Genomic DNA, 19,183 nt, shown 5'->3' with positions numbered 1-19,183 from the left:
TATATAAAAAAGAGCCCGCACCAGCGAATGTATAATGAGATGTACAGTCTGTTTTATTGTCGCCTGTCAATGACAAGTGTGTGCTTTCGTCATTACCGTCGGTATTTTTTCTATAGTTCTCAGCATGTTTTCTTCCAGTTGAGCGGGCCTGTACCAAATGAATGACTGGGACGGAATAAGTATTAATATCTTTAGAAGTCAGGCTGATATTAAGATCGTCCGAACTCATTGTATAAAAATTCACACGTATCACAATTCACGTATTGGACTTCTCTGTCATTCGCAAATTTTGGTTTGTTGTATCTGCTAACTGGTTGGGTGAGCCGATTCTCTGGTAGAGGAATTAAAAGGCGATAAAAGGGTACCTAGGCGAGTGATCGACTGAGCGAAGTAGTGCAATAGTTTGCACGTGATTCGCAGATCAGTCGAATTAAGATTTTCCATGGTTTTCCTAAATCTGTCAAGGTGACTGCCGAAATGGTTCGTTTGAAAATGCCACGGCATTTTTCTTTCGCATCCTTGGCCAAACCGAACTAGTACTCAGCCAGAAACAGTAGACTTCAAAGTATTTACGACCCTATCACGTTTTGTATACCGTTGGCTTTTAAATTAAAGAAAACTTACACAGCTTAAGCGACGCTGCGCACCAATATAAGACGAGGCAAATGAAACAGATATGCCCACAGCTAGATTAAAGAAAACACAGTATAGTTATGAGTACCTGGTCATAAAATAATTTAATACTTCACCTTCGCGGGCGCATCATGTCTCACTTAATGACTTGAAAACACTGACAAATGGTTGAAAGAAAAGGCTTTCTATAATACTTCAGAATTTCAAAACTGTTCTAAGGATGACCTGAGTTACTCAATTATTTCTAACGGTAAACCTTTTTGTATTTACCTTAGTATGTCAGTAGTTTATTTGAGACTTCTGTATATTATTTTCTATGGACTGTAAAATTAAGAAAGTGTTCTCTAATGTTTATTTTATGTGCTGTGTGTTGTTATTAGTATGTGTACTGTAACTGTGGCAACAAAACGTATTTGTACAATATATGCATAAAAACAATCAAAGATGGATATAAATAAATAAATGAACGCGTCGTCAATGAAAGGTTAAAAATAATCTCCTTCGTTACGGGAGCAATGTGCTGAACAAGGTGTTGGTAAAGTTTAAGATTGCTAAAGACAGTTGAGAAAATCCCGTTTAATAGAAACTAACGAAAATGCGGACAGTGCAGGTCTTCAGTTCGGATTTCCGACCTAGGTTCAGTTGCGACCTCCACCAACTGCGACGTATCACTATTCACGTATTGGACTTTCGTGCCAAAAATTTTGGTTTGTTGTATCTGCTAACTGGTCGGGCGAGCCGATTCTCGGGCAGAGGAATTAAAAGGCAATAAAAGGGTACCTAGGAGAGTGATCGACTGAGCGAAATAATGCCAGAGAGAAATTTTGTGAATATCTACCGTCTAGCTGGCAGCTGTCACGCGGTTGTAGAGTGGTCTGACGGCGTTCAGCAGAATCACGCACAGAGCGTGCCTTAGTAACTGGACGGAGGCAGGCCCTCGGCTATTGATTGGCCGGTCACGTGGCGCGCCACGCATATTGATCACTGGCTTCCGTGGCACTCTTTATCTTAAGCTTAGTTCCTTGTCGAAGGGCAATCGCTTATCGGCTTTCATCAGGATCCAGCAAGGTCTCGAGGAAATGGCGCCCCAGCGCTCTCGCCGCTCTCCTACCAGATACGAGAACTAGGAAGAACATGCGGCTGACGGGACGTACACAAAGCTATAACAGTGTAGACACGAAGAACTAAGACAGAGATGTAGAAAGGAGGTCACGGAAGGAAAGCATGCACCCAGAGGATTACAGAGTTTGCCTATCTTCCGTACAATTATAATATAAACGTCGATGCAACAAATATTGCTCCATACGATGCGCTTTTCAACCGTTTTTGAGAAATGTGGGTGAGTTTCTCGAACTGAATACGATACAAGAGCGCCAGCCGTCAAGCGGTGGCGTTAGAGAAAGACGCAGACCAGAATAGGAATAAATAAATCTGTTAATATAGTATATGCATGTTGTGCCATTTAAGGGAATGGGGTAAATAATAGAAATATCAATCTTTAACAATGTACTATTAAAAAAAAATCTTGTCTCATATGTGCATTTCTTGTGCACTTGACACGTTCCACATCATAACGGCTTCCGTACCGTGCGATTGATCAATGAAACACCTATCTATCTATCTATCTATCTATCTATCTATGGCGCCTTAGTCTCGTCATGTTATTTCTCTAATCTTTCAGACATGTCGCCATAACAGTACGTGGTGTAATATTAGATGGAAAACCAAATGGCGAGGCATGCAATACAGGTCGAATTACCCGGATGCGCTGATGCCGCTGCTCGATGATGGAACTCTTGCATAGTATTCAGATCGTGAAACTTCGGACCTCGATTTTTCGAAAACGTTTAAAAGTTCCTCGTACCAAAGCGACATATATTACATCTAAGTACGTACTACAATAGCACGAAACTTGAGCAAAATCGGTGAACCGATGGATGTATGCTACCCTTGTTAGCTTCATTCAATGAACGTACAAGCCTTTTTTTCTGTAGCATCAGTACTTTTCCGAGTATGAAAACAGCAACGAATTCGGCAACAAAAAATGCCCACATGTTTGTGAATTCCGAAGGGTCCAAACTGCTGAGGTCATCGGTCCCTAAACTCGGCAACACATCGGATTACTGTCGAGGATCCGAACTTCATTGCGCATGGTAACACGTTGCTTTGATAGCATTTCCTAGTGAATGAAGATTTGCTCTTTATCTCCTTGACAACCAAAACACAGGCACGACTACAAAGTTTTCATAAAATGTCGTGCTAGTCATTTTAGCGAAATCTCAGCGGAAAGAGACTTCTGAACGAGTAATAATGAGAATCTTTACGCTCTCAGACTCGACTGCTACACACAGTTCGCCATTGCTTCCCTGATAGATCAGTCTGCACCCAGCTTTCACAATGTAATCATAGATTTTGAGATATTCCTTAAAATTAATCTAGGCCACAGATCAAAACAAAATATTGTGGTTGTGTACTTAATGAACAAAAGTGTTGTGAAGAAAAAGTTGAGGGTGCTCAGTTAAATTCAGTTTTTTGCACCAGTCCAAGAAAACGTTCTTCTTATGCTTTACTGTCATGTCATTGTATCCCCTAAGGAAATAGACCCTGTCTCCAAACTTCATCTATATGGTTACTCCGCAATTCACACTTGAGTGCCTGGCAGAGGGTTACTGCCACTTGGTATGTAACCTTAGAGTCACATCATATAAGCTGTTGTTAATAAATTGGGCTACTGTCTGTAGGATTGACAGTAAATTACTGATTAAAAATGCACGCAAAATTGAGATTCCTGTGTTCTTTAAAACTGCTTCGTGGAGCACCATCCATACATATATGGCACTCCTAACGTAAATTTCCATCGTAGAGAGAAAAAGGGCCCTGATCAGTATGTCACTGATTCTTGGATAATATGATAGAAGTGCCACAGAACCCCTGAACTGTTGAACTCGGGACACATACAGGAGAACACCAATTTTAAATGTGTTTTTTCGTTATAACTCCTTAAATTAAATAGTTACACCGCTGAATTTGTCAAGTCAGTAACTGCTGTTTTAGGGTAAAAATATAAGAGGCAGTCAAAAGAAAAAAAGTAAGTAATCTGTTCATTTCAAATGTAATCGCCGTACTGTTAATATATTTAGTCCATTGTGAGACAAGGCTGTCAGTACATTCATGGAAAAATGTTGGCACTTGCCTATGGAACTATGATTCTACCTAGTCATGCACGTCTTTGTCTGAATCAAATCGGCGACCTCGAATGTCATTGTTCATGGCTCCAAAAATATTGAAATCACGTGGGGAGAGATCTGGACTGTATGGAGAATGTATAAGGGCTTCCCGGTGAAACTTGTGCAGCATAGTCGAAACAACCTGAGATACATGTGGGCAAGCATTATCCTGCATCATAATGATGCCACCCGTCAGCATTGTTTGGCGTTTGGACTTGATAGCATGCTTCAATTAATGCACAGTGCTGTGTGGCCACTCGGCAAAAATCGAAGTGCACTGTCAGGTCCAAACACTCAGGAATGTTGCTGGACAGCACCATTTTCTTGCAGGATAATGCTTGCCCATACGTGTGAAAGGTTGTTCAGACTACATTCCAGAAGTTTCGCTGGGAAGCCTTTGCATATTCTCCATACAGTCCAGATATCTTCCCACAAGATTTGCGTGTCGTTGGAGCCTTGAAGAAAGACGTGCGTGGCCATTGATTTGCTTCAGACAAACAAGTGCATCCCTGGATAAAATCATTGTTCCGAGGGCAAACACAAGCATTTTTCCATGATTGAATTGACAGTCTTGTCCCACAGTGGAATAAATATGTTACCAGTTATGGTGATTACTTTACAAATAATAAATAATTTACGTACTTTCTTTCCGTCTGTGTCATTTTAATTTTACTGCCCCTTCTGTGTTGTAATGCCATATAAAGTAACAAAGCTAATAGTTGTCTCCTCCATCTTTATATCTGTTCATGAGCTATTAACTCTCCATTGTGTGACATTTCAGTTCCAGTGAAGCAGTTTTGTCATTTAAAGTGTCAAATTTAACTACTGTGGCTGATATTTTATGCCTCATTCTAGTATGTATGTTAAAAGAGCATTTGGTGGAATACATTGAATACAGATTATTAGATTAGCTGTTTACCTGTATAATAATGTCATTTGCAATAAAATTGGCAGTGTTCCATCCCTGCAGAGTGTCTGACAATAGTGACGACGAATTCAGAAATTGCATTATGTGGCATATGTGTTACTTGAATTGAAGGCTGGCCAGAAAAACAGGCAGACAGACAGACACCTCCTTCCTGTCCTTTAATTGTAACTAGAACTCAGATTTTAATGACACAGATCTTAATGATGGCCTAAATCTTAGATAAACATGACCTTGAGAAGTGACTTCATGTAAGTTTATTTAAATAACATTGTTGATTTTTTTAATGTACCATTTAATACAAAATACACTTGTGAACCAATTGTGAGTATAGTGCTTACCTTTTGCAGTGTCTGACACTAACTGGCACGTACATTTGTAATGTCTGCATGTGTGAGTTGAAAAAAAGGGCAGGCCATTGTGGCTGAGCGGTTCTAGGCGCTTCAGTCTGGAACTGCACGACCTCTACGGTCGCAGGTTTGAATCCTGCCTCTGGCATGGATGTGTGTGATGTCCTTAGGTTAGTTAGGTTTAAGTAGTTCTAAGTTCTAGGGGACTGATGACCTCAAATGTTAAGTCCCATAGTGCTCAGAGCCATTTGAACCATTTTTTGAAAAAAAGGAGAAAGTTCCAATGAAAACAATAACACCTATCAAAACAATAAAATAATGTTTGTACTACTGCACACCGCTTGTATATTAAAATTAGTTAACATGTCCTAACGCCGGCCGCGGTGGTCTAGTGGTTCTAGGCGCGCAGTCCGGAACCGCGGGGCTGCTACGGTCGCAGGTTCGAATCCTGCCTCGGGCATGGATGTGTGTGATGTCCTTAGGTTAGTTAGGTTTAATTAGTTCTAAGTTCTAGGGGACTTATGACCACAGCAGTTGAGTCCCATAGTGCTCAGAGCCATTTGAACCATTTTTTTTTGTCCTGTCAATCTTCAGTTGCTGCAGAGCTGCGCCTGATCACAAGGTGCATTGTCAGGTTTTCTATTTTCAAAGATCTACTGTTGCCACTGACGAAATTTTTGTACCTGTAAAAGCTCCTGTCTATGTGGCAAGACCTCAACGAAGTGTATTTGAAGGCAGCAAGGTCACTGCGGGCCAGTTTTGGTTCAGGATCTTCAAACGTAGTGGCATTCCCAGAAAAGCTGTCACAAATATTGCATGTTGTAGAATATCCAAGGTTCCACAGGAGAACACTTTGCATTGTGTAGTTCACTTCATCAGTCACATGTGCACGAGCTTGACCCAACTGCACATGTTGATGGTGTTTGATACCACTGAAAATTTAGCCTTGATGCATGCCAAATTTCCAGACAAGATATCTGTGAAGGGGTCTTCCACACTTTTGATAGAACTCGATTCATTGCTATCAGTCTCACAAAAGATTGTTTATTTTGCTGTAGCTGGTGCAGTAAGACTCAGTAGCATTAAGCCAAGAACCACTCATGCAAGAGAAGGGTGGTGTAAGTGCTTCTTCCTTGAATTTCTGTACCTATAGCAGAGCTTTCGCATAGATTTTCTTACTACAGGAAATTAATTTGTCCACATCAGGGTAATTTGATCACCCATCTGTTGCATTGTATGTGTATGGCAAGTGATTTACACCATTTGAGGGTAGATAATCTGCAGCCCCTTGGCTGCTTTAGCCATGTGTAAAGCACCATCTGTTACAAACTGCAAAGTTTTGCCTCTGTTGTTCACATCATCTGGCCACAGTGCCTTCATAGGGTTTTCAAACGACATGGTAGTTGTCGAGTTGTTAACTCACGAGAGAGAGAGCGCTTCATACTTCAGGAGGAACAGTCCTCTAGATCCACCAACTTTTAGAAAACTGACAACATCATTTGCAACATAGCATCCACCCACATTGTTGGTTTCGTTGATGGACACTCAAACCATCTTGTCCTTCGATGGTGACACATTACCCGAGAAGGTCAAGGTGATAGTCTACCGCTGTGACGTAAAGCCATATATCCCTCCCCCTGATGTGGTGCTTTCAAGTACTGGAAGTTCGGCCATGTGTCTTCCTGCTGTACTTCCAGCATCACCTTTTGAGATTGTGGATGTCCTTCACATCCCAGTACTCCCTGTGCCCCACCTCCTATCTGTGTCAGCTGCAGAGAGCACCATTCACCTTGCTCGCCCGACTGCAGGATTCTCCAGAAAGAAAGAAAAATAATGAAATAAAAGACCGACTAATCTACACTGAGGCTAAGAGAAGATATGAGAGGCTACATCGTGTGCATATGACGTCAATCTACGCTGCCGCTGTGACAATGGTTGTACCCTCTTCCGTTCCGCTGTGTACAGAGCTCTCTATTTGCAGCATCGTTCCCAGAGTGGATCGGGGTCCTTTGGTTTGGAGCCGAGTGGAGGGTCCCAACCAGAGGCTTCGTCGACTCTGTGACGGTCTTGGCTGCAGATTTCTAGACTTGCGCTTTTGGGTGGGGAATTGTAGGACGCCCCTAGATAGGTCAGGGGTGCACTACACAAAGGAAGCGGGTAATCGGGTAGCAGAGTACTTGTGGCTTGCACATGGGGGTTTTTTAGGCTACGCAGTAGTGCGAGGTGTCCTGATGAACACTCACCAGTCGATTTGCAGGCAGGGAAATCAGGACGCGCTCAGTGTAAAGACACTTCAGCTATCAAGATATTAGCAGTAAATTTTCAGTGTGTTCGGAATAAAGTTCCTGAATTTACTGCCCTCCAGGAAGCGTGTGGCATGCAAATTATTCTCAGGACTGAGACCTGGCTGAACCCTGATATAGGAAGTTCTGAAATATTTAGTGAGGGTTGGAACGTGCATCGGAAAGACAGATTAGACGCGGTAGGAGGTGGTGTTTTCATTGTAGTTGACAAAAACATTGTATCTACTGAGGTCGAAATAGAGTGTGATTGTGAAGTTGTCTGCACACATTTAACAGAGCTAGGGGAAATAAAGTTAATTGTGGGGTGTTATTGCTGGCCACCAGGTTCCACCGTGACCGTTCTAGAATCATTCAAAGGGAGTCTACATTCTGTATCGCAGAAGTACCCGGATCATGCTATATTAGTCGGAGGCGACTTCAACCTACCTAGTATAGACTGGGATGTCTATGGATTCATTACAGGTGGTACAGACAAGCCATCGTGTGAATTACTTTTGAACACATTATCCGAAAACTGTCTTGAGCAGCTAAATCGACAGCCAACACATAACGGAAATATTTTAGATCTGGTAGACACGAACAGACCAGACCTCATCGATGGTGTCAGTGCTGAGACAGGGATTAGTGATCATGATGTTATCATTACGACTATGGTTACGAAAGTTAAAAAATCGGTCAAGAAGGCTAGGAGAGTATTCTTACTAGAAAGAGCAGATAAGCAGTTGTTAGCATCCCACTTAGTAAATGAATCGACTTCATTTACTTCCGGTGCGATGGACGTGGAAGAATTATGGGCAAATTTTAAACACATTGTAAATCACGCATTGGACAAGTATGTGCCGAAAAAGTGGGTTACGGACGGAAAACACTCACCATGGTTTAACAACGCAATTCGGAGAATGCGCAGGAAGCAAAGGCAGCTGCACTCGCGGTACTAGGAAGATCGGGAGAGGCAAAAGTTAGTAGAGATTTGTGCTGCTGTAAAAAGAGCCATGCGCGAAGCATTAAACCACTACCACCATCATACCTTAGCAAAAGATCTTGCTGAAAACCCAAGGAAATTCTGGTCTTATGTAAAATCGGTAAGCGGGTCGAAGGCTTCCATCCAGTCACTCACTGATCAGTCTGGCCTGGCAACGGAAGACAGCAAAACGAAAGCTGAAATTTTAAATTTAGCATTTGAGAAATCTTTCACGCAGGAGGATCGTACAAACTTACTGCCGATTGAGCCTTGTACAAACTCCCGTATGGAGGACATAGTGATAGACATCCCTGGGGTTGTGAAGCAGCTGAATGGGTTGAAAATAAATAAATCGCCAGGTCCTGATGGGATTCCAACTCGGTTTTACAGAGAGTACTCTACTGCATTGGCTCCTTACTTAGCTTGCATTTATCGCGAATCTCTTGCCCAACGTAAAGTCCCGAGCGACTGGAAAAAAGCGCAGGTGACGCCTGTATATAAGAATGGTAGAAGGACGGATCCTCAAGGTTACAGACCAATACCGTTAACATTGGTCTGTTGCAGGATTCTGGAACATATTCTCAGTTTGAATATAATGAATTTCCTTGAGACAGAGAAGTTGCTGTCCATGCATCAGCATGGCTTTAGAAAGCATCGCTCCTGCGAAATGCAACTCGCCCTTTTTTCACATGACATCTTGCGAACCATGGATGAAGGGTATCAGGCGGATCCCATATTCCTTGACTTCCAGAAAGCATTTGATTCGGTGCCCGACTGGAGACTCCTAACTAAGGTACGAGCATACGGGATTGGTTCTCAAGAATGTGAGTGGCTCGGAGACTTCTTAAGTAATAGAACCCAGTACGTTGTCCTCGATGGTGAGTGTTCCTCGGAGGTGAGGGTATCATCTGGAGTACACAAGGGAAGTGTGGTAGGTCCACTGTTGTTTTCTATCTACATAAATGATAATTTGGATAGGGAGGATAGCAATGTGCGGCTGTTTGCTGATGGTGCTGTGGTGTACGGGAAGGTGTCTGTCGGAAGATACAAGATGACTTGGACAGGATTTGTGATTGGTGTAAAGAATGGCAGCTAACTCTAAATATATACAAATGTAAATTAATGCAGATGAATAGGAAAAAGAATCCTGCAATGTTTGAATACTCCACTAGTGGTGTAGCGCTTGACACAGTCACGTCGATTAAATATTTGGGCGTAACGTTGCAGAGCGATATGAAGTGGGACAAGCATGTAATTGCAGTTGTGGGGAAGGCGGATAGTCGTCTTCGGTTCATTGGTAGAATTTTGGGAAGATGTGGTTCATCTGTAAAGGAGATCGCTTATAAAACACTAATACGACCTTTTCTTGTGTACTGCTCGAGCGTTTGGGATCCCTATCAGGTAGGATTGAGGGAGGACATAGAAGCAATTCAGAGGCGGGCTGCTAGATTTGTTACTGGTAGATTTGATCATCACGCGAGTGTTACGGAAATGCTTCAGGAACTCGGGTGGGAGTCTCTAGAGGAAAGGAGGTGTTCTATTCGTGAATCGCTACTGAGGAAATTTAGAGAACCAGCATTTGAGGCTGACTGCAGTACAATTTTACTGCCGCCAACTTACATTTCGCGGAAAGACCACAAAGATGAGATGAGAATGAGGATGAGATAATGATGGGATAAGGATGAGATGAGGATGAGATGAGATGAGATGAGATTAGGGCTCGTACAGAGGCATATAGGCAGTCATTTTTCCCTAATTCTGTTTGGGAGTGGAACAGGGAGAGAAGATGCTAGTTGTGGTACGAGGTACCCTCCGCCACGCACCGTATGGTGGATTGCGGAGTATGTATGTAAATGTAGATGTACAGTTGGCTCTCAGAGCTGTCAGACTCCCCCTGCCCCCTTGATGGTGGGGGGTACTTTCCTCCTGGTTGCTCCTGCACAACCTACTTCAGGAGCAACCCCCCACCACCCGCACCCCACCCCCACCCATCGGGGATGTCAGTCCCCACTTCTCAGCTGGAGAAGCGTAAGTCTTCTTCGGCAGGAAGGGATCCCTTGGGTCACTCCATTCCCAGATTCCTACCAGTGGCAAAGCTGACACCTGCCAGTGGCTGAAGCAACCACAGGGCTTCACGGACCTCCTCAGTCCCTGAGACTGAATCAGTGAAGCCCTCCCATCCAGAAAAACGTAAGGAGCAGTCAGAGAAACCTAAAAAGAAAAAGACCCCCAAGAATCAAGGCACTGTAGTGGCACCCACACCACCACTACCTACAAGCTGTGTCTGAGGTTGAGGTGGAGATTCTGGCATCCCCTGAGGACCTAGACCTCGCGACCTCGCTGGGCTCTCAGAGACAATGGATGTCGATCGCGCAGGTACTCATCTGGTGGCAGCAGGTGACCCTGAGGCATAGACTGCCTCATTGATTGTTTCATGCCTTCCCAGTCTCACAATCACGTAAACCTCCAGTTGAATTGCGGCAGTTTTTTCCACCACCTGGCTGAGCTATGGCAACTTTTAAGCTTTACACCTGCTTTCTGCATTGCTCTCCAGGAAACCTGGTTCCCAGTAATACGGACCCCTGACCTTCGCAGCTATAAGGGATATTACAGGAACCGTAGCGACTTTATAAAAAGGGAGACAGGGATAATGTTGATAATTATAGACCTATTTCTATGCCATCGGTGTGTGCTAAAGTTATCGAGAGGGTTGTATATACAAGGTTACTGCAGCATTTAAATTCACATAATTTGCTGTCAGATGTACAGTTTGGTTTTAGAAATGGCTTAACAACTGAAAATGCTATAGTCTCTTTTCTCTGTGAGGTTTTGGACGGATTAAATAAAAGGTTGCGAACGTTAGGTGTTTTCTTTGATTTAACGAAGGCTTTTGACTGTGTTGACCACAAAATATTACTGCAGAAGTTGGAACATTATGGAGTAAGGGGAGTAGCTTACAATTGATTCGCCTCTTACTTTAAGAACAGAAAGCAGAAGGTAATTCTCCGCAATATTGAGAGTGGTAATGATGTTCAGTCCCAATGGGGCACTGTTGAATGGGGCGTTCCCCAAGGATCGATGCTGGGGCCACTGCTGTTTCTTACTTATATAAATGATATGCCTTCTAGTATTACAGGTGATTCAAAAATATTTCTGTTTGCTGATGACACCAGCTTGGTAGGGAAGGATCTTGTGTGTAATATTGAAACATTATCAAATAATGTAGTTCATGAAATAAGTTCGTGGCTTGTTGAAAATAATTTGATGTTAAATCACAGTAAGACTCAGTTTTTACAGTTTCTAACTCACAATTCAACAAGAACTGATATTTTAATCAGACAGAATGGGCATGTTACAAGCGAGACGGAACAGTTAAAGTTCCTAGGCGTACGGATAGATAGTAAGCTGTTGTGGAAAGCCCATGTTCAGGATCTTGTTCAGAAACTAAATGCCGCTTTATTTACCATTAGAACAGTATCTGAAATAAGTGACATTTCAACACGAAAAGTAGTCTACTTAGCATATTTTCATACGCTTATGTCATATGGTATTATTTTTTTGGGTAATTCTTCTGATTCAAAAAGGGTATTTTTGGCTCAAAAACGGGCTGTTCGAGCTATGTGTGGTGTAAGTTCAAAAACCTCTTGTCGACCCCTATTCAATAGTCTGGGAATTTTGACATTGCCCTCACAGTATATATTTTCTTTAATGTCGTTTGTTGTTAGCAATATTAGCTTATTCCCAAGAGTTAGCAGCTTTCACTCAGTTAATACTAGGCAGAAGTCAAATCTGCATGTGGAATGCACTTCCTTGACTCTTGCGCAGAAAGGAGTGCAGTATTCTGCTGCATCCATTTTCAATAAGCTATCACAAGAATTCAAAAATCTTAGCAGTAGCCCAAATGCTTTTAAGTCTAAACTGAAGAGTTTCCTCATGGCTCACTCCTTCTACTCTGTCGAGGAGCTCCTGGAAGAGCTAAAAAATTAAGCAAATTCCAGTGTTACATTCTTGATTTTCTTTATTTAAACTAACGACGTGTCGCCTGAATATGTTTCTTATATCTCATTTTATATGTTTCTACAATCGTGTTGTAATTTCATGTATTGAATCGTTCCATGACCATGGAGACTTCTCCTTAATGTGGTCCCACGGAACAATAAATAAATAAATAAATAAATAAATATAATAGTGTGTCAGGTGCAGTTTGCGTCTATGTCCTGAACTCAATATCTAGTGAACCTGTGCCCCTTCGAACCCCTCCTCAAGCTGTGGCTGTTAGGATAAGGACAATGCAGGAAATCCCCACACATTTCAGTGCGCCACATGGCACATATTAGCCCATTGATATCCCAGTTTGCAGTCCTGCACTTGTCCCCTCTATCCACTGGAGAGCACATGACAACCTGTGTGGTAGTGACCACTTCCTGTCTCTCCCCCAGCGTCATGCTCACGGACGCCTAACCAGATTGGCTTTAAACAAGGCAGACTGGGATACCTTCACCTCTGCCGTCATTGCTGAATCTCCCACACATGGTGCCATCGATGTTGTCATTGAGCAGGCCCAGTGAAAGACAGTCCTTTGGTGGTCGCTGGAAGTCGCTGAGGCAATTTACAGCGTCGGTGAGCTCTACAGTGACGTAAGCAGCACCCTTCCCTAGAGCACCTAATAGCCTTTAAGCAGCTCCGTACCCGCCTTTGCCAGCTTATAAAATGATGGAAAACAGGAGTGTTGGCAGAGGTATGTGTCGGCCATTGCATGCCATACATCACCTTCCCAACTCCGGATGAAGATCAGATGTTTTCTTGGGTACCAGATCCCAACAGGTGTCCATGGCATTAACATCAGTGGCGTGTTATCTACCGACGCAAACGCGATTGCCGAGCACTTTGCTGAGCACTATGCTCGAGCCTCTGTGTTGGAGAAGATCCCCCATGGCCTTTTGCACCCTCAAATGACTGATGGAAAGGAAAATCCTCTCGTTCACTGTATGCCACAGTGAAACCTGTCACTCCCCATTTGCAGAGTGGGAGCTCCTCAGCGCCCTTGCACATTGCCTTGACGCAACTCCTGGGTCAGATCAGATACGCTGTCAGATGATAAAACATGTCTTGTCTGACTACAAGCGACATCTCTTCTTCATTTTCAACCAGATCTGGCGCAATGGCGTCTTTCCATCGCAATGGCGGGAGAGCACCATCATTCCGGTGCTCAAACCCGGTCAAAACCCACTTGATGTGGATAGCTACTGGCCCATCAGCCACACCAACTTTCTTTGTAATCTACTGGAACATATGGTGTGTCGTCGGTTGGGTTGGGTCCTGGAGTCACGTGGCATACTGGCTCCGTGTCAGGGTGTCTCTGTATTTTTAGTGGCTATTAATGGTCCAGCAGCAGCTGTAGGGCCGTCGGTCTCACCTCCTCTGTATGCAGATGACTTCTGCATTTCGTACTGCTCCTCCAGTACTGGTGTTGCTGAGTGGCACCTACAGGGAGCCATTCAGAAGGCACGGTCATGGGCTCTAGCTCATGGCTTCCAGTTTTCAGCTGCAACGTCGTGTGTCATGCATTTCTGTAGTTACCTTAATGATGATCCACTCACTGTAGTGGAGACATATGGATTCTTAGGATTGATTTTCGATGCCCGATTGTCTTGGCTACCTCACTTTCGTCAGCTAAGCGGAAGTGCTGGCAGCACCTCAGTGTCCTCCGCTGCCTGAGCAACACCAACTGGGGTGCAAATCGTTCTCCACTGCTGCAGCTATACAGAGCCCTTGTTCAATCCCGCCATAACTATGGGAGTCTGGTTTACAGTTCGGGGGCGCCCTCGCATTGCATTTATTCGACTCAGTGCACCACTGTGGTGTCCACTTAGCGACGGGAACTTTTAGAATGAGTCCAGTGACCAGTGTTCTGGTGAAGGCAGGAGTCCCTTCATTGAAGGTTAGGCATGCACAACTGCTCACCAGTTACATTGCACATGTTCATAGTTCTCCTGCGTGTCTGAATTACCATCTCCTTTTCCCAACCACAGCGGTTCATCTCCCACATCGGCGGCCCAGGTCAGAGCTTACGATTGCAGTTCGCGTCCAATCCCTTCTGTCTTAACTGGAGTCCTTCCCTTTACCACTTTGCAGAGTGGCTGGCTTCTCCTTTTTATTCTCATGGTCAGCCAGCTATGGTAATCTGCTCTCTTGTTTTGATCTCTTCTACATGTTTCTTGCGTCTCTCTGTGGTTTTCTGGTCCAATTTCTGTCTATTTTAGTGTCTGTTGCCATTCTGTCGTTCTTGTAGTTTTCTCCTTTTTTCCTGCTGTGTTTTGTATGTCTCGATTATTTTACTTGCACCTTGTGGAATTATGACCTGATGACCTAGCAGTTTGATCCCTCCCCCCTTTTTTCAAACAAACCAACCAACCAACACTCAAATCTTTTGGTCAGCAACACTAATTCATATTTTTGTGAGCATTCTGGATCTGCTGTTTTCTTCTCCAAGAACTGTCTGAAGCAGAGATTCTTCAGCTTCTCCAATGGGGAATTGCAAGACGACATTGTATCACACAGGCCCTTGAAGGATGACTACACGATTGTAGATCAATTTGTTTGCTCAAATAACAGTGTTTATCTGCTGTCCACCTCTTTTCTTCACAAAGCTGCTGTGTCTGGCTGGCACATTAAACTGCTTTTCTGCAGTAACTTTAACTTCTCATAGTTTACAAAATATTATTTCCCCATCAATGCTGAAGAACTTCTCTCCAAAATCAACAAATCGCAGACTGTAAACAGTAATTCACTGCTGTGGTTTTGTGCAAAAGTTACTAGTGATGGTTGAACGAACATACGTATGCACAGACTGTGCTGTTTTACGATATATGGACATGTGTGCTCGCACTACTTAGCAGTGTTACGAACGTACGTAACAACAAATGACAATGACATATAAATGTCAGCTTGTATGGAGTAGAAGTGGCTTAAAGCCAAAAAATCTGCACTTGATAATGGCCTGAGGCCGAAATTGCAATAGTGGAAATAAAAAGTTTAACAGTCACTGACATAAACACAATGTCTTTGAAGAGACAGCTGATTATGATGGCTACTTATGTGTAGCAGACTCACGTTTGTATCAGTCAGACAATTTTTTTCCCCCTTCTTCCTGACACATTCATTAAGTGTTTTTGAACTTCCTTTATTTTATAGTAAGTCAACACCATTAAACTTTAATTATTTACATGTAAGTCGGCAGCACAAAAATGTGGAATGAAGCAGTCTTTCCCCCCAAACACCTCCTAGCAACCTCACGTGGTCCTTCTCCTAGACACGTGATGGGACAAGATTTGTTCCAAAAGTTTGTTACTGTAACATAATTCATATTGCTTTTGCTATGTAATGACTAAGACAATTCTTGTTCAAAAATCAACATTGAGATTAGTACATATGTTTGTTGTGTTTCAGAGCCTTCTTGGAGACTTCAACAAAGAACAGGAATCATTCATCAAGGAAAAACAGTCAAAAGGTGCGGAACCTGCCTTTCCTCCGTGGGTTGGCTGTGCTAATGAAGAATCTCTCAAAGAAGAATGCCTCACACTTTCTACGGTACTTTTTTCCTTACGTATTATTTATGTTTGTGGAGTACGACATTACAGATGACTTACATCACTACATCAAATGGTTCATTGGATTCAATACCACAAATGCATCCAGTTCATAAAACCACCCATGTTACAAAGAATTGTCAGTATCCTCTAACACAAAAATAAGTAATGTACCTAAACTGCCTTATCAGTTAACTGTTCTCTTTAAGCCAGATAAGAAAATATGACAAAGGATTGTGGTTTCATGAAACAGCATTTTCAGACATTTTTTAGGTTTACATAATAGTGTGTGTCCATATCAGCTATTTTTTGTTTCTCTTGTAGAGGACCATAACAGAGTAGTCAAGCCTATGTTAGAAATATGTTATCCAGAGAAAAAAGACAAGTCAGTAAGTAAGGGCACTTTTTCTGCTCCATTGGTAGACACTACTGACTCAACAATAACATTTTTAACTTCACTGTTGTTCCTGTACGTCAGCTGTATTGCTTCAGTGATTAACTCTTTTTTGTAGTGATTTGAGATCATTTTATGATGAGTGCCTTGTTGTCTGTATGCACCAAGGAAAAAATGAAGAGTAATTATTCCCTATACTCTGAAGGGACTAAAGCTGTGGATATTATTTGCAGAATGCCCCTGCAGTGTGGTGATAGCTCTCTTACTTAACAAAAAAATTTAAGAGAGTATAAATCATTTCAGAAGTCAGTGTGTCTTGATCTGTAATGAAGAGCAGTTGGGTATGCCACTCACTTAAAAAATGGATAGCAATATAGACACAATGAGCAAATTATTTATGATAATCGTCATGGGAGAATTGATGACTGCACATGAGTCCAACATTAGCCGTGGTTCAGTGATTGCAGTTGTCCACAAATTTCTGAACTATCACAATGTGCACATTTGTTGGATGCCATCCCACCTGACAAATGCAAAAAGAAATGCTTGGAAATATTGAAATCACATTTAAGACACGACACGGGTCCATCATTAGAAAAACAGATTAACTGGCAGAGAAGGAAGTTCAAAAGCCAGGATTCTACAAAGAAGTTGATGACATGCATGTTCCGGGATAGGGAAGATCCACCACTAATTCATTACACTTCTAAAGATAAAACAATAAAAAGTGGTAGCAGTTGTGAGCTAATGTGTGATCTGAAATCCAAAATCAAAAACTAATAGGAGAGGGAAGTTTACAAAAGGTGTGATATTGCTTCAGCTGTCTTCTTACTACTGGGAAGACAAAATCCAGTAACCTCAAAACATTGGTTTTGAGTGGCTGGAGCACCCACTAAACAATCATGGTCTAGCTCAAGATGAATAGATGAATTTCACCTGTTTGGTTGCATGAAGGAGCACCTGCATGCATGAATACAATGTGTGAAGTTCGTGGATAAGGTGCAAGAGTGGATCTAGATGATGGCACAAAGCTTCTTCTGAAACAGAATTACAAGATTAAGGCACATTAATGTGACCACTGCCTATGTTAGATATCAGTACGCAATAATTGCTCGCATACGGCAGACGGCAGAATGAACTGTAGAGGGTATATGAAATGTGTCCAGGGCATGCACTAAGCAGTACGTTCTTTGTCATAATGCAGAAACAGAGCGATTTGTCTGATGTCCAAAGAGGCAAGATTATTGTATTTCAGCTCATGGGTGGAAGCCTTTCCAAAAAAGCTGAGTTTGTGAAGTGTTGGTGTGCCACTGTGGTTAAAGTGTATATGCATGGCAAAACGGCGCTATCCAAAACCGGTGCTGAGGCAACTGTGGTGCAGTACGGGCCGTTAATGACAGTGGTGAGAGATGGCAGCAGTGATGTGTATGGGTGAATAGACACGCCACTGTTGAGCAACTGACTGCCCAGATGAACCAAGGGGTTACCAAACGTGTCTCCTCAAGTGAATGTTGCTGCAGTAAGTATGTGGGTCATGGACCTACGCTGACAGCTGTTCATAGGTGTCAGACTTGAATTTTGCACACGAGTACTGCAACCGATGTCCCCTTAGTGGTGACAAAGGGCCTTTGCAAATGAATTGTGTTTCATGACCCATCAGACAGATTTCTATTGGTGTGTGGAGCATGAAATGCCTGAAAGCAACACCCTGCAACCAGGAGAGTGTGTTATGGTCTTGTGAATGTTTGTTACAGTATCCTTGGGTGCTATGCCCACTTCTGCATGCATTTCATTTTTCCTCGGCATGATGGCATCTACCGGCAGGGAAGTGCAACTTGTTGAACTGCTCGCAGTGTACGTTTGTGGTTTGAATAGTGCCAGGATGAATTTAGCATACTCTTGTGGCCACCAAACTCCCTGGGTTTATACGAAGTCAAGAGTGAGGGAGACCACCTTCAGTCAGGCTGATTGAGCCATGTATTCTCAACCAAGAAACGTAGCACAGCTGGCCACAGCACTGAAGTCGGCATGGCTCCACATCCATGTCAGTACCTTCCAGAACCTCAGTGACACTTCTTGATGTCCTGCACTGCAGAAGGTGGTTATTCAGGCTTTTGAAAAGGGGGTCACTTTGTGACTGGACAGGGTGTGTGTATCATTTCAAGAGACTGAGGAAGTGTTTGGAGGTTGAGGGAGTTTGTGTAGTGGAACTATGTTGCAGTTATTTTCCCAGTGAAAAATTAATTTAAATTTACCTTTACTTTTTGACTTGCCCACGTACTACACAGTTCACTCATTTTGCTACTTTTGCTCTCTGCAGAGAAACTTTCATATTCTCTTCGATATTTAATGTAGTCTCGTTTGACTTTAAGTTTTATAAATCCTGTACCTACATTTCTGAAGATTAACTTCCAAATACTGTCTTAAATTGGACAGGGTGAGAAAAATTTTGATTTAACATGCAAGTTTAGTGTCAGTCCATGTGAATGACAGTCTTCAGCATTACCTACTGCTGTCCAAAAAATGAACAGTTATTATGAATATTGATATCTGTTGCTTTTGATTCTGTGTATTTGACCCAGAGCCCTGTGTAATTTCTCCCTTTGCAGCATATGGGATGCAATTTGCTACATTTCCACTTGGGGCAAAAAACATCCTTCACTGGTGCTGACATAGCCATTATATAAGACAAGAAATACCAATTCAGCTTGTCACATTGTTGCCTGCTTCCAGACATCGAGGTGGGGAAGGGGGGAGAGGTTATCTCATTTGTCAAGTAATAGTGGATATCAACCAAGGCA

The 19,183-nt window shown here is 42.7% G+C and overlaps 1 protein-coding gene across 5 annotated transcripts in view; it reads left to right on the top strand.

Annotated features, from left to right (window-relative positions):
- LOC124569465 (synapse-associated protein of 47 kDa-like) overlaps positions 1–19,183 on the top strand; it is a 319,550-nt gene that overhangs the window by 259,323 nt on the left and 41,044 nt on the right. For all 5 annotated transcript variants that reach the window (XM_047131078.1, XM_047131076.1, XM_047131075.1 and 2 more), the window contains exon 5: positions 15,849–15,989. In XM_047131078.1, the coding sequence (XP_046987034.1) occupies positions 15,849–15,989 (141 nt within the window). The remainder of the gene's footprint in view (positions 1–15,848; positions 15,990–19,183) is intronic.

The sequence above is a fragment of the Schistocerca americana genome, unplaced genomic scaffold (assembly GCF_021461395.2).
Source record: "Schistocerca americana isolate TAMUIC-IGC-003095 unplaced genomic scaffold, iqSchAmer2.1 HiC_scaffold_15, whole genome shotgun sequence".
Lineage (NCBI taxonomy): Eukaryota > Metazoa > Arthropoda > Insecta > Orthoptera > Acrididae > Schistocerca > Schistocerca americana.
This window is presented reverse-complemented; position numbering and strand designations above follow the sequence as displayed.